This window comes from Sinohyriopsis cumingii, chromosome 5 (genome assembly GCF_028554795.1).
Source record: "Sinohyriopsis cumingii isolate HCF-2022 chromosome 5, ASM2855479v2, whole genome shotgun sequence".
Taxonomy (NCBI): Eukaryota; Metazoa; Mollusca; class Bivalvia; order Unionida; family Unionidae; genus Sinohyriopsis; species Sinohyriopsis cumingii.
In genome coordinates, this window is record NC_142965.1 from 77,032,999 (window position 1) to 77,044,778 (window position 11,780).

Here is an 11,780-nt window from a genome sequence, read left to right on the forward strand (position 1 = left end):
ACACGAATCTATAGTTTCATTTCTAACAACAAACATAACAATACATTGAGCCAGAAATCCATATTTCATTTATTTTCGCAGTTTTTTTCTCACATGTACAGTTATATCACGAAGGTTATGGTTTACACGCTTTCCACATAAAACACTGAAACTTAAAGTTTTCATTTTCTGAAGGGAAGGTTTTAGGGACTTTAAGCTAAGATAACAGTTTATGGACAGCAAAAATAGTACCAGTTTTTGCGTACTCACACATCAGCCAAAACTGTACTCTTTATTGTTATTTAAAGTGATGCATATTTTCGATGTAACATTGTAGGATATCGTTTGCAAATGCAACACTTTGAGTCATGTATCTTAACGACAAATCAGTTTTTTCCTGTTCTGTTTCACTGGTAATGTACACACACACACACACACACTTATATATCCATAATGTTAACATTGCGCATGATAACGAAGGGGCTGAGGCATCCTGGTTTACAGTGAAAATTTACCCAAACTAAAACGTACTCAGACCGAAACGTACCCAAGACAAAGCGTACTCGGACCGAAACGTATCCAACACAAAACGTACTCGGACCGAAACGTACCCAAGACAAAGCGTTCTCAGACCGAAATATACCCAAGACACGCTAAGGGTAGTCCAAAATCTCGATTTTAACAGTGTTACTCTCTTTCTGGTGGCAAGCGCTCGTTCATTTTGTAAATAATCGGACAAAATGACACGCTATGTAAAATAGGTTGCCGATCCCAGTTAGATTATCATAGGCATACATTAAACCACGATTATAATTTGGGCCAATTAGGCTTTGACCCAATGATCTATGCCGCTGATCAGCTTTGAATCATCAGTGATAACTTTTCTTCTGCGTCTCATTTTTGTTAACTACTAGCGCTTTTAAGGAACTTTATAGATATTTGGCTGCATTAAAATCCAATTATTTTGCAGACCTTTAAATTAACCAGGTAATCTAAACTGGAAAAAAAAATATGATTACACGCGTGCAATCCACCTCAATCCAAATAAAATTCGGCAACTTTTGATCATGAGCAGCGATTACATACATGATGTTGTTAATATCAACACTTTTATGACGTTCATTGCTGTTTTTGTGAGGATGCTATTTATCATAGAAAGGCTCACTAGCTGACATTTTTCTAGCATTAAGTACTCTTGCATTTGCATGGAAACCCTATAATATTCGATTATTAATCAGATTTATTGCTTAATGACTACTGACGGGTGAACTGGAAATATATGTTGACTCGCATGCAAAATCCCACCTAAATCCAATTTAATTTATGGCGCTTTCTGTGTTCTCCGAACTTTCTGATTTTTTTTATAAAACATCTACAGGTATTGTCACAGTGACCGATTCGCGCATACAACATGGTGTCTGTATCATGACTTCTACCTGTGCAATGTTTGATCATTGCGGGGAAATTATTTATCAAAATAAAGCGTGCACGCCGACAATCGTCTTTCTATACGAGCTCTTGGAAGCGTTTACATGGTCTCCCGGTAGAGGATTTATAAACCAGCTCCAATTTACAAGTAGTAGTTCTATCTGTCTATCTCTCTGTCTCTCTGTCCGTCCGTCTGACCATCCATCCATCTTGGCTTTTTTTCATCCCGTACAGTCGGATTTGATTACCATTTCTTATAATACTGTTCGAGTTATTCCAAATTAAATTATTTAAAGGGGTTCCGTATCAAAGAGAATTTCAAAGACCAAGATGGTGTTAGACTATTCACGTTTTCTTTTCTACAATGTTCAGACAAAGGCGATCTAAAATCATGTATGCCCATTCACGACGTACTGAGGATTAGTATCTACTGATATATGGAATTTTCAACATACAAAACGTAGTAAATGTCCGAGCCTCGTTTTCAGTCTTGCTTTAATTTGGGTATGTTTTGACTTTTGTACATTTGGACTTCAGTATGTTTTGACATGGGTACTTTTTGACTTGGGTACAGTTCGGCTTGAATTCATTTTGACGTCTTTCTGCTAAGCTCACCTTGTCAGTGTTCATTATGGCAAAGTAAAGTTTATGAGTGTAATTTTAAATTGTTGTTGTTTTGCATAAAATGCCATTTCTCAATATAAGATAGGCCATATTTGGTGGCCAGTACATTTGGTGCGAGAAAATACCTGGTAACATCCTGGTAAGAAGCACCGACCCTAGGGTAACTACTGGTGATCTTTATCACATATACACATTGGCTGAACTTGAGACTCAAACCCACACGGAAAGAGGTGAGGTGGCAGCCATCATTAAAAGCACTCAGCCACCAAGGTCTGCTTTAATTTTAAGCCAAAGCAGCTCTGATGGAAATGGACACTAGCTTTTTCTTATAGCTATCAGTTGAACAAACCTTGTATATTATTTTAAGCTATTTTTTTTAATGAGTACATTTATACATTGTGGCAATGTGTGTGTGTGTGTGTCTATATATATATATATATATATATATATATATATATATATATATATATATATATATATATATATAAACTTGCTTCATTTCAGTTCCAGGTCGACAGTTCCCTATCTCCCAATGGATTTATGATGAAGATCTTGCCTTCTACAACCTAGTTTCATACAGGCATGGGCGGATTGTGATTCTCACACCGGGGCTTTACTATGTGTACAGTCAGGTCTCGTTCCTTGAAATGTTTGGTATCGGAAGCAATACCGCAGAAACTGGTTCTCAGAGTCTGTCTCATTACTTGTACCGGTATAATATAGTATACCCTAACGGAGGTGAGGAAACTTTGATTCAGAACTCCATTACAAAGTGCTGGGGACAAAATAAGAACTTTGGAGAATACACGAGTTATCTTGGAGCCATTTTCCAACTCAGGCAGGGAGATGAACTGTTCGTTAAAGTTTCAAACTTGTCTTTGATAGTTAGAGATCCCAAACAGAACTATTTTGGTGTGTTTAAACTTTAACACAATAAATCTAGAAGAACAGTGTTGGAAGTCAGCATAATTGTATTGCAATCTCATCAGCTGTTTAAACCTTGTTTCTTATGTTGCATTATGAGGTAAACAGTCTTTAGGCTATAACACAATTTAAATTTTGTGTATTTCTGTGGGAGATTTTTTTTTTAGGAAACATTTCTTGTTATGTTCATTCTAAAAGCTGCTTGGATGTTATGTGGCTTACTCAAAGAGATGCATCAGCCCATGAAATGAATTAAGTCTCAATCTGAAGCCCTTTTTTGTATTACAAGTATCCCTGGTGTCTAAATGTTCTTTTTCTGACCTGATTATTTTATTGAAAATATTTTAACTTTCTTACTGCAAATATTTTAATTTTCTTACTGCTATCATAATTATTAAATGTGCTTGAAGAAGTTCAACCATTTGGATCCTGATTTATAATGTTTATGGGGGTATGTTTGTTTTTTTATCATCAGTTATCAAAAGCTAATGAAATTCTGTTTCCTGCCAAAAGTGTATGTCAGATGACTATCATCACTCGTCATGCAGCTCATAAAACCCATTGTGGCATTCCAAATGCCAAATTAACTTGACCTGTTTCTACAGGTTTCTTGTTAACCCATCATCACTTAAATGTCAATGATGGTCTGCATACAAATAATGTGTGATTATTATGTTGCATGGAGTGTTCATAACATTCATACCCGAATCCCATTTTTGCAAAGTTGATTCAGTGTTTTGAGACTGTTTCTGAAACTTAAAACTCAACATGGATTATGAAGAATTCAGTATCTTCATTAGGTTTTTTCACAGAGGAATGGTCATGTAAGCACATGGCAACATAAAAGTACCGCATTTTAATTGTAGCAGATGAATATTTTGTGCAATGTTCAAGAAACATTGCATTCGTTTTGCATAGTCAGCATATTTTAGAGTTTACAGGAATGAAATAAACATACAAAAACACACACACACACACACACACACACGATTTTGTTCCATATTTTAGAGATCTTGGAATCCGTTTCCTTTCAGCCTGTGGTCAGAATGTATCTTCTTGACACGCTTGACACTGTAATGGACAGTAGAGAAAAACTAAAACTTTGAGGTTGCAGTCATGCATGACAAAAATATCTCAACATTGAATCAACTCATGTGAAAACAACTCTGCTGAAATCCTGTATGAAATAACATAATTTGTCAACATCATGTACATATGTATGATCAGGAAAAACGATTGATGAAATATTATCAGTTTTATTGCATGATATATCGAAAGTGTAATGATGTCCAATTTACTTTATTGGTTTGAATCTGTATTTTTTTATACATCTAAAGATATTGTACATATAATTGCATGTACTAACACTCACATGATTGAATTAAAAAAATACATTCCATGTTTTAAATTTTAGTAAAACTAACAATGAATGTAAACTTAGACTGACAATTGGCTTCTACCACATTACATTTGCAAGAATGTTTTCCATGAATAATATTGTGTAAAATTTAAAATTTTAAAAACAAATGACTGTAATTGCTGAACTGTAAATAGTCTTAAATTCAAGTTATTTTTAAAACTATTTTGGTGAGTTTTCAGTTTTGGCATGCCTTTAACACATTGCAAAAACAATTGCACATTTTGTGTTTTTTTGTTTAGCAATTGACAATTCAAGTGATTTTAATAATATTTTTAATGATTTTAAAATATTTTGAGTGAAAGAGATTTGTTTCAATGGGTACCCCTCTGTTGAGGTTCAGAACCATCTTTAAAATGACAACTCGTTTTAATTTCAAGTACAAGTTTGTTTGATGTTTAAAATATTCAGCAGATGTACCCTTGATTCATAGTATAATTCCTATACATGTAATTGGGAAACACATGTTCCTACAGAGAGCTGCCATCTTTACATGTGACTAGTCTGGCTTACAGACTATTTAAAGTGACCAGTCTAATAAGTATAATATGTGGCCAGTCTTATAAGTATAATGTGTGACCAGTCTAATAAGTATAATATGTGACCTGTGCAGTGAAACCTAGAAACTGCTACAGGTCTAGTGAATACAGAGAGAAAAATATGGAGCTGGCAGTAAAGTTACTGTCACTGAAACTAGCATACATGTAGACATGGCTGAGGCATTGCTAATGTAAGCTATCGTTTGAAGAGAATGAATGTTATGACCCATTATCAGTGACTATGAGGCCAGACAATATGTATTGAAATGGATAGATAACTCTATATATTGTATTCTAATGGCTGCCATGAGCTTGAAACAGATGATAACTCATGACAATTCATCAGACTGGTGTTTTTATACAGCTAAAAATCAGACTGGTGTATGTACAACTTAGACTGGTGTATGTATACTTTTATAATTTATACTGATGTATAGACCTTTCTATTTTTGTTTCCATGGGTGCAGCCATATTCGTATCACGTGACCGTCTGCCATTAAGGTACTGATTTATCTCTGCGGTTAATCTAAGAGACGGTTATTTCCTACATGTTGTTTCTGAATATCAGCAATTATCTCAAGCAGTCATGTCAAAAGAAAAGCTTATATTAGTAGACAAATGTCATTTTACAGTTAAACATAAAATAATTCCAAAATAGAAATAATTAGCATAATTAATAAGATGGTAAAAAATAATACCTGGGCAATGCTGATTAAGTCTTCTCCCCATTTATTCCCATTTTAGCGGACCAGATTGAGTCTGGTCCTTAAATTTCTGACATGATCAATTGTTTTTTAAAAAAAACAGTTGAACTATCACCATGAGCAGCTTTTGGAAAAAAGAATAAAACAAAATGATGAAATATATCTGCAAATGCGAAATGCCGAATAGTTTTGATACATGCTCCAGATAGTACAATCCTCAGTCAGTTATGATCTTTCAGATAAAGCACACGTAGCGCATTAAACCTGTGAAGTTTTTGCTGACCTGACATGACAACACTTTAAAGTACTTTAAAATGGCCCCTTGAATTAAATTACAGCCCTACGAACATCTTGGTGCAAGGAATGGGAGAGAGTAGATAGTGACTTGGATACCAGATTGTAGGACAGAAAGCCATTTGACAAAAAGTCACAATTCTGATTTCCAGTTATGAAATAGGTGTAGGATTAAATGTTAAAGGACAAATTTTATTGGAGTTATGAAGCAGACATGGATCAAAAAGTCATAATATGATATGTAATTTTTGAAGTTTCTTTACTACATAAATTAGAACCATGTTTTATTTCTCCTGTTAAATCTAGTATTCATACACTATTACCTTTTTACCTGCTAAATTCTTGTCCAAAACCACCTCTTCCTGCGTACAATGGAAGTTGATAACGAGAGACCAGACATCTGCTTCTAACATGCATATCCAGTAACCTCATTTACGTAGTAATTCAAGAATGCCAATTGTCAGATTGTTATCAACATCACCCCTTCCTGTAAAACACACCTTCTCTAAGAAATAAACCAAACTACCAAATTATTGTCAAAACCACCGCAATGTGTCATACATGATTATTTTATTGTTATTTCATTGTGTAGTATTTGTGCTAATCAGAATACTGAGCAGTGTTTCAATACATTTGTATAATTATGATCACTAAGAAGAAAAAAATAAATGAAAGAAAGGATGAAGCAGATAAAAGTATATTGGTATAATGCAGATATTAGGTAAATCCAGTAAACTTAATTATTTTGTTGTTTATCTATCACAGTTTGTATTATCTGTTTTAGAGAGATCTATTCAACAGCAAGACACCATAAATATTTAAAATAATTTCTTTTAGATGCACACAGCAAAATGTGAAACTTTTTTGTAGCACCAATTTTTCTACAATATATATATATATATATATATATATATATATATATATATATATATATATATATGATTTATTGATTGGTGCATTATGAATCTGCTTTTACATGACACTCACATCATGTTGCTGGTGTTAGGTTCATGACATGAATTATTAAGTAATTTTGAAATAAGTGTGTTAGGTTAACAGATCTGTTATCATAAATAGCCAAACGTACAAAGTCTGCATGCTTGGTAGACAGGGTTAATCTGCCACTTAATGGCCAACGCAATTGATGACACCTTTCGGTGAGGAGGAGATAACTATGTGAGCACTATCTACAGGAAAGGTCTATATATACAGTTATAAATCAGACTGGTGAATGTATGCATTTAAAAATCAGACCAGTGTGTGTACTCTGTTAAAAATCAGACTGGTGCATGTATACTGTTAAAAATCAGACTGGTGCATGTATAATGTTAAAAATCAGACTAGTGGGTGTATGTATTCTTTTTAAAAATCAGTTTGGCATATGTATGCTGTTTAAAAAAAACTTATCTTTTTTTGCAACTGCTCATTCATTTTCCTGAACTGAAATGTTTTGTCTTGTAGAATTAATTCCTCACTTGACAGATTTAATGTCCTAATGTACAAGAAGATCAAATTGTTTGGGCTTGGCAACCTAAATTTTTCACATGTTCATTAAAATTTCAAGAAGGTTGCCCTAGATCTACTGAAATAGTACAGGTACTTGGAGTACTATTGCACAAGGACACAATATGAAGTGTAATGATCTCATGTCACTACTCAGTCATGTAATAGTATGTGTAATTCATGTTATTACTAATTACCACTCAGTCACTGGATAGTATGTGTAATTCATTTTAGTACCAATTACCACATAGCTTAGTGACTGGATAGTATGTGTAATTCATTTTTAGTGCTAATTACCACGCAGTCATGTAACAAACAGTACATGTAATTCATTTTGGTACCCATTACCACTTAGTCTCGTGATAGTATGTATAAAAAATGTAAACGCTTAAATGTGTGGGAAGATATATTTTATATTTAGTTGTCAATCAACCATATTGTCCTTCATGTATGTTATTGTAATTGTTGTATATCATTATAATCAGTTTAGCTTAAGGAAAAGGTATTCTTTTATTCATTTTTTCTGCCAGTTGTTTTATTTGTACATTGACTTCTCTTTTCCGATCCATTAGAAGCCCATTTAGCGTAATTTTCATAATTGCAGCCATTCTTAATTTACAGGAGAGTTTTTTCACATCGTCGTTGAATTCCTTATAAAATGCACTATGTTAATTCATTTGTTTATTAAGATTCAACTCTATGAATTTAGGAATTATACTTGTCATTTTTTACAGACTTGAAGAATCTCTTGCAAAGGTGAATAAACCAACTGATTTTTTTGGATGTTTTTGGTTTCAATTCTTATGGCTTAGAATCACATGGATAATTGATTACACTTTGACCTCATCGTTTTGAATCTGTCTGTAAACTTTCTCAGTGGTGTTTGCTTATGGAGAAAACCAGTGATCCTGTGAAAAGGTTCATTCCTGTTTGAATTTCGTGCTTGGTTCGGTACGGAAGCTTTAGAATTTTCATTGTTTGAGTTACTGTCAGTTGGTCTCAAAATTAAAATCGAGTGATTTTGTTTTAAGGATGTAAATAACGTGTGCAAGAAACTGTCCTTTTAAAGTTGGAATGGAGTCATTTTGTAATAGTTTTCTCCCCAAGATCTACCAAAGATATCATGATTTTTAAGTTAGCATCTGTTTTTCTTTCATTATAATCTTATAATATGTTTTCAGTAAAATTCTTGTCCATATGTATCTGATGCTTCATAGTATAGAATGATAGCTTTATTGATTATGTTGTGAAAGGTCATGCCATTTGTGCATTGCTTTTTTTGTTCACTACTATAGCATTTGCTATATGTTTTTTAGAAGGTTTATATTTATATGTAGTGTATGATTGTTCCGACATCTACTGCATCCTCTTCACTGCTTAGTCTATGTGGATTCACATACTTTGGGAGAATTTATTATTTTGCGGAATAACACATATTGTTGCACTATCATGATCAAATATCTTTCATGACAGTAAAGTATACCTAATTAGTATTTTTATTATTATCCATTATTGTTTTTCTACAAAGTCACTATTTTCTTTAAAATTCAAGTCAGATTTAAATTGATCAATAAAAGAGTTCATAGGCTAAAGGCAGAAATGTCCACAATTGTTTTTTGTCAACATGAAGTTTCAGACAATCCCTTTTCTGATCTTGTGATCCTTTGATACTGTTACATCAAAACTGTAGTTCTGAATTTTTTCTTACTGTTACCATATATACTCACTTATAAGTCGAGTCAGACTGCAAAAAACAAAGATCCAGATCTGCCATAGCCTTATGTGCCTACAGATCAGTGTCTGTATTGTTTATTCTGCTGATTGCTCCTAACAAACTGCACAGACTCAGATAGCTTGTGCATTATGCAATGGCAGATCTGGTTCTGTGCAGTTTGCAGTTAGACTAGTCTTATTAGCAAGTATACTTGGTATTTCTCAGTAATTCTTGTCATTTATTACACAGGAATGCGTTATGATTAGTTTTCCTTAGATTTCACAGGTATGTTTTTTTTTATGAAAAAATTTAAGAGATACGTTGCATTGAAATACGTTTTGTTTTAACAATGTACGATCTCATATATTTATAGGTTATTGCAATTGTATGGGATAATATGAACACGTTGTTCAGATGTAAATACTGCATGACTTTATTGCAGTATATCCATCCAACAAAACGAGTTCATATTTTTGCATACAAATGCAGTAACCTTTTTATTATATGCTCATTTTCTTATTCTACCTAATGCATAATTATATTACCAAAATACACTACAAGAAACGAAGTAACTGAATGTATGCCATATTCCAAACTGAATACACAAGCGCAGATTCATCATTACACAAAAACAACATTATTTCTGTGCACATAACTCCACCCAGATAAATTTGAACTTAGTCGTGCGCTCAACATAACTTTCGAAAGAAAATGGTGTGTCTAGTTAAAATGGAAATTTAGAGTCATATTGTGAATAAATGCATATTGCAACAACTTTTCTATTTGATCTGGAATGAATAGATTTTGGTATTTTTTTAATTCTGTGACAATTTTTGATTATGGACTGGATTTATATGTAACAATTCTGCATGAAATACATCAGATTGAAAAAGCGAGGGAGAAGCGTGTTGATATTTGCAAATTTGTTTCTGTCATTGATTGTTAGAAATCAAAGTGTGGGAAAAATATGAAGTCTTTCAATTGCAATTATCAAAAAGATGCTTTGGAGTTAAATGCTTACTTAATTTTGAGTGCAGTAAGGATGATGTAATTGCACTTATATTTGAAATTGCAGTACAATTTCGAAATGTGTAATCAAGATTGAGAACCTATGACATGGCTCATCTAATTCGGATTTGCAGAACTAAGTACATTTTGAGGAATTTCAGGATGTAAGTCTGTAAGTATATTTTTTTGCCATTCTTATTACCAGCTAAAAAAGACAGTTTATTCCTTGTCACTTGCATGTTATTTGTAAGGACCCTTTCTGTCATCTACTGTATAGTTAGCCTAAATTCGAAACATTGTATCAAAAAATTTAACATGGAATGTAACAAAGCAGCTGGTATGTGGCAGTCCGTGAAACATCTACTTTTATTCAGAAACAAATTTATTCAACCAAAACGTAAAGTGCCTACTATGCGAGTGTACATGATTTGTTTACAAATCAAAAGTGCTGACATCTGTGCCTGTTGTTTGTTTACAATAGAAAGTAGTTCCTTTATGCATGTGAATGCAATATGAAGATGTGGAATATCTTAAAATACTGAATGATTCTGACAATGTAAAGTTAATGGAGAAAAAAATGAGCATATAATAATTTGTCGTACCAAATGTCCTCAGTTATAAGTCGAGTCTAACTGTGAAAAACATAGACACTGGTCTCTCATCATATAATGTGCCAGCAGATCAGGGTCTAATGTTCTTTGTTCTACAGATTACTCCTAACAAACTGTATAGACCCAGATCTGCATCGCATTATGTGACAGAAGATGTGGACCTGTGCAATATGCAGTTAAACTCGTCTTATATGCTAGCATGTACAGTATGTGGCGGTTAAATATATTTTAGGTTTCTGATGTTTATTCGAGTTTCATTTAAAGCTAGAGAGCTGGTTCCTCAAAAACTCACCTCATGTTTCTTGAATCTCGTTATGGATTTGATATTACAAAACACTGAACCTTTTAAATTATATGGTTCAGTTGTCATTGGTTAAGATGACGTTACAGGATATATTTGTGATTTTTCAAAATGGTGGTTTGGAAATGAGGATTTTTCAAAAACGGGGGTTTGGCAATGGTAAGAAATGCAAGCTAATTCGAGTAATTGTATTGAAATGTAATGATGATGTTAGAGGTACACAAACTTAAACTGATAGTATGTATTAAATGCCTGTTCCTTTTCCAGCACATTTAAAATGTAATAAGTTGTATGTTTCCTTTCTTTCAGTTTCAAATGAAATATGTTTGTTCCAGAAGAATGTTAGGATAATCAGTTTACCATTTTGAATGAGAGTTGTACATAAACCATGTGAAAATGGTTAATCCCGTGTGTGGAGTTTATCCTTTTAATGTAGCAAATCAATTTTTGAATGTGATATTTTTGTAAAAAAGAAAATCATTGTGATAATTGCGACGAAATAAAGTGGTAAAATATCTAGTTGTTGTATGATATCTCAAGATACCTACAAATTATTGCTATTCCAAGAAAGTATTTCCTGGAACAAAGGTATGTGCCTGTAATAATTCAGGATATAGGGTATTTGCACTTAACATTGGTAATTGAGATGACAAAAGGTTTTCGATGTAGGCTTTAGTTTATCTTGAATCTTTTCGTGTGCTTAAAGCTGACTATCTGAACAATGTCAGACCTGA

At 33.1% G+C, this 11,780-nt stretch overlaps 1 protein-coding gene across 1 annotated transcript in view; it reads left to right on the forward strand.

The window, feature by feature from the left end:
- LOC149799522 (tumor necrosis factor ligand superfamily member 10-like) overlaps window positions 1–11,565 on the forward strand; it is a 56,243-nt gene extending 44,678 nt beyond the window's left edge. The window contains exon 4 of the mRNA XM_089958869.1: window positions 2,536–11,565. Within this exon, the coding sequence (XP_089814995.1) occupies window positions 2,536–2,960 (425 nt within the window). The 3' untranslated portion in view covers window positions 2,961–11,565. The remainder of the gene's footprint in view (window positions 1–2,535) is intronic.
- The last annotated feature ends 215 nt before the right edge of the window (window positions 11,566–11,780 follow it).